Source organism: Sinocyclocheilus grahami, unplaced genomic scaffold (assembly GCF_001515645.1).
Source record: "Sinocyclocheilus grahami isolate Dianchi unplaced genomic scaffold, SAMN03320097.WGS_v1.1 scaffold20600.1, whole genome shotgun sequence".
Classification (NCBI taxonomy): Eukaryota; Metazoa; Chordata; class Actinopteri; order Cypriniformes; family Cyprinidae; genus Sinocyclocheilus; species Sinocyclocheilus grahami.
Window position 1 is genome coordinate 1 of NW_015518093.1, and position 1381 is coordinate 1381.

Sequence of the window (1381 nt, forward strand, 5' to 3'; positions counted from 1 at the left end):
GCTATTGCTACAAATATACCCCAGCGACTTAAGACTGGTTTTGTATATAAAAATAAATATATAGACATTTTTTTGCTGACTGGGCCATTTTGTACTTCCAGGGACCCGTATGGTTGGACAGCTGTCCACCACGCCTCTTTTAAGGGTCATCTCATGCTGATCAAGTTCCTGTTGCAAACCGGCCAGGTGGAGGTAAATAGCCAGGACTTCTTCAACTGCACTCCCCTGCATCGCTCCTGCAGTGGAGGAAACCCAGAGACCACAGACTTTCTCCTCCAGAAGGGGGCGTCACATTCAGCGAGGTCCTGCTCCGGCCAGACGCCCCTTCACCTGGCTGCAGCCAGCGGACACCTGGGCACAGCTCGGGTTCTGCTGCAGCACTTGGCCTCACCGAACCCCCAGGACTTTCATAAGTGGACACCCCTGCACTGGGCAATTTTTGGAGGCTGGGGGGATGTGGCGGAGCTCCTGCTAGATAATGGGGCAGACGTAGAGGGAGGAGAAGGTGTGGGCACGAGCCCCCTACAGCTGGCGGTGTTGGTGGGGAATGAGGTGGGGGTGAGGCTACTGCTCCACCGAGGTGCAGATGCCAATATGAGGGGTCCTAATGGGCACACAGCCATGCACCTCTGTGCCTGCTCTGGAGACAAGAAGGTGACTGACTATGCGCTTAAAGTCTGGTCAGCTTTAAAAATACCAACATGTAAAGCAACCAACCATTGTTTGTTTGGTTTAGGAGCATAAAAAATATAAAAAGGATTATACCCCTGTAATAGACTGTAAGAAGTCCTACTACTAATTTATTCGAAGCATGGCTCATAATATCAACCTGGTACTTTTTAAAACATTGTTTAGAGAGGTTTAAGAAGTCATAATGCAAATGTAGGTTTTCACAAATGCTTTCAAATGTGCAAGATGCACTGAAAAAAATTCATATTAATACCATTTTTATATTGGTCTAAGTGAAAATCATGGTTTATGGTTGGTCTAAGTGAAAATCATGGTTTATGGTTTAAACCTGTTCTGTTCAGTTTGCAAATAACCCTTCCCTTTGAAAAAAATAAAACATTCAAGTCTTTTGGAATCTTTATTTAATATAGCTTTTATTTATGGTGAAATTGAATTGTACAAATCTCCAAAATATTATATTGACCTACATTAAGAAACATTTTGGCTTGTGTCTAAAGAAAATCTATTAAGTATATACGGCATTTATAATCAATAATCTTTTAACTTTGTATGAATGTTTTGTCTTTTTGAAAGGACATGTTTTTAATTAATATGAAATCAAAATTTTAGGTTTGAACCAAACCATAACTATAATTTGAGAAAAACTAATCAATTTGGCCTTAAAAAATTAGAGTATTGTTAAGTTGGTTCA

General features: G+C 41.1%; 1 protein-coding gene across 1 annotated transcript in view; it reads left to right on the top strand.

Moving 5' to 3' along the window:
* Positions 1 to 64: 64 nt before the first annotated feature.
* The window catches only part of LOC107579831 (ankyrin repeat domain-containing protein 65-like), a gene marked incomplete at both ends in the record, with an annotated part of 22451 nt that continues 21134 nt past the window's right edge, over positions 65 to 1381 (top strand). The window contains one exon of the mRNA XM_016265623.1: positions 65 to 654. Within this exon, the coding sequence (XP_016121109.1) occupies positions 65 to 654 (590 nt within the window). The remainder of the gene's footprint in view (positions 655 to 1381) is intronic.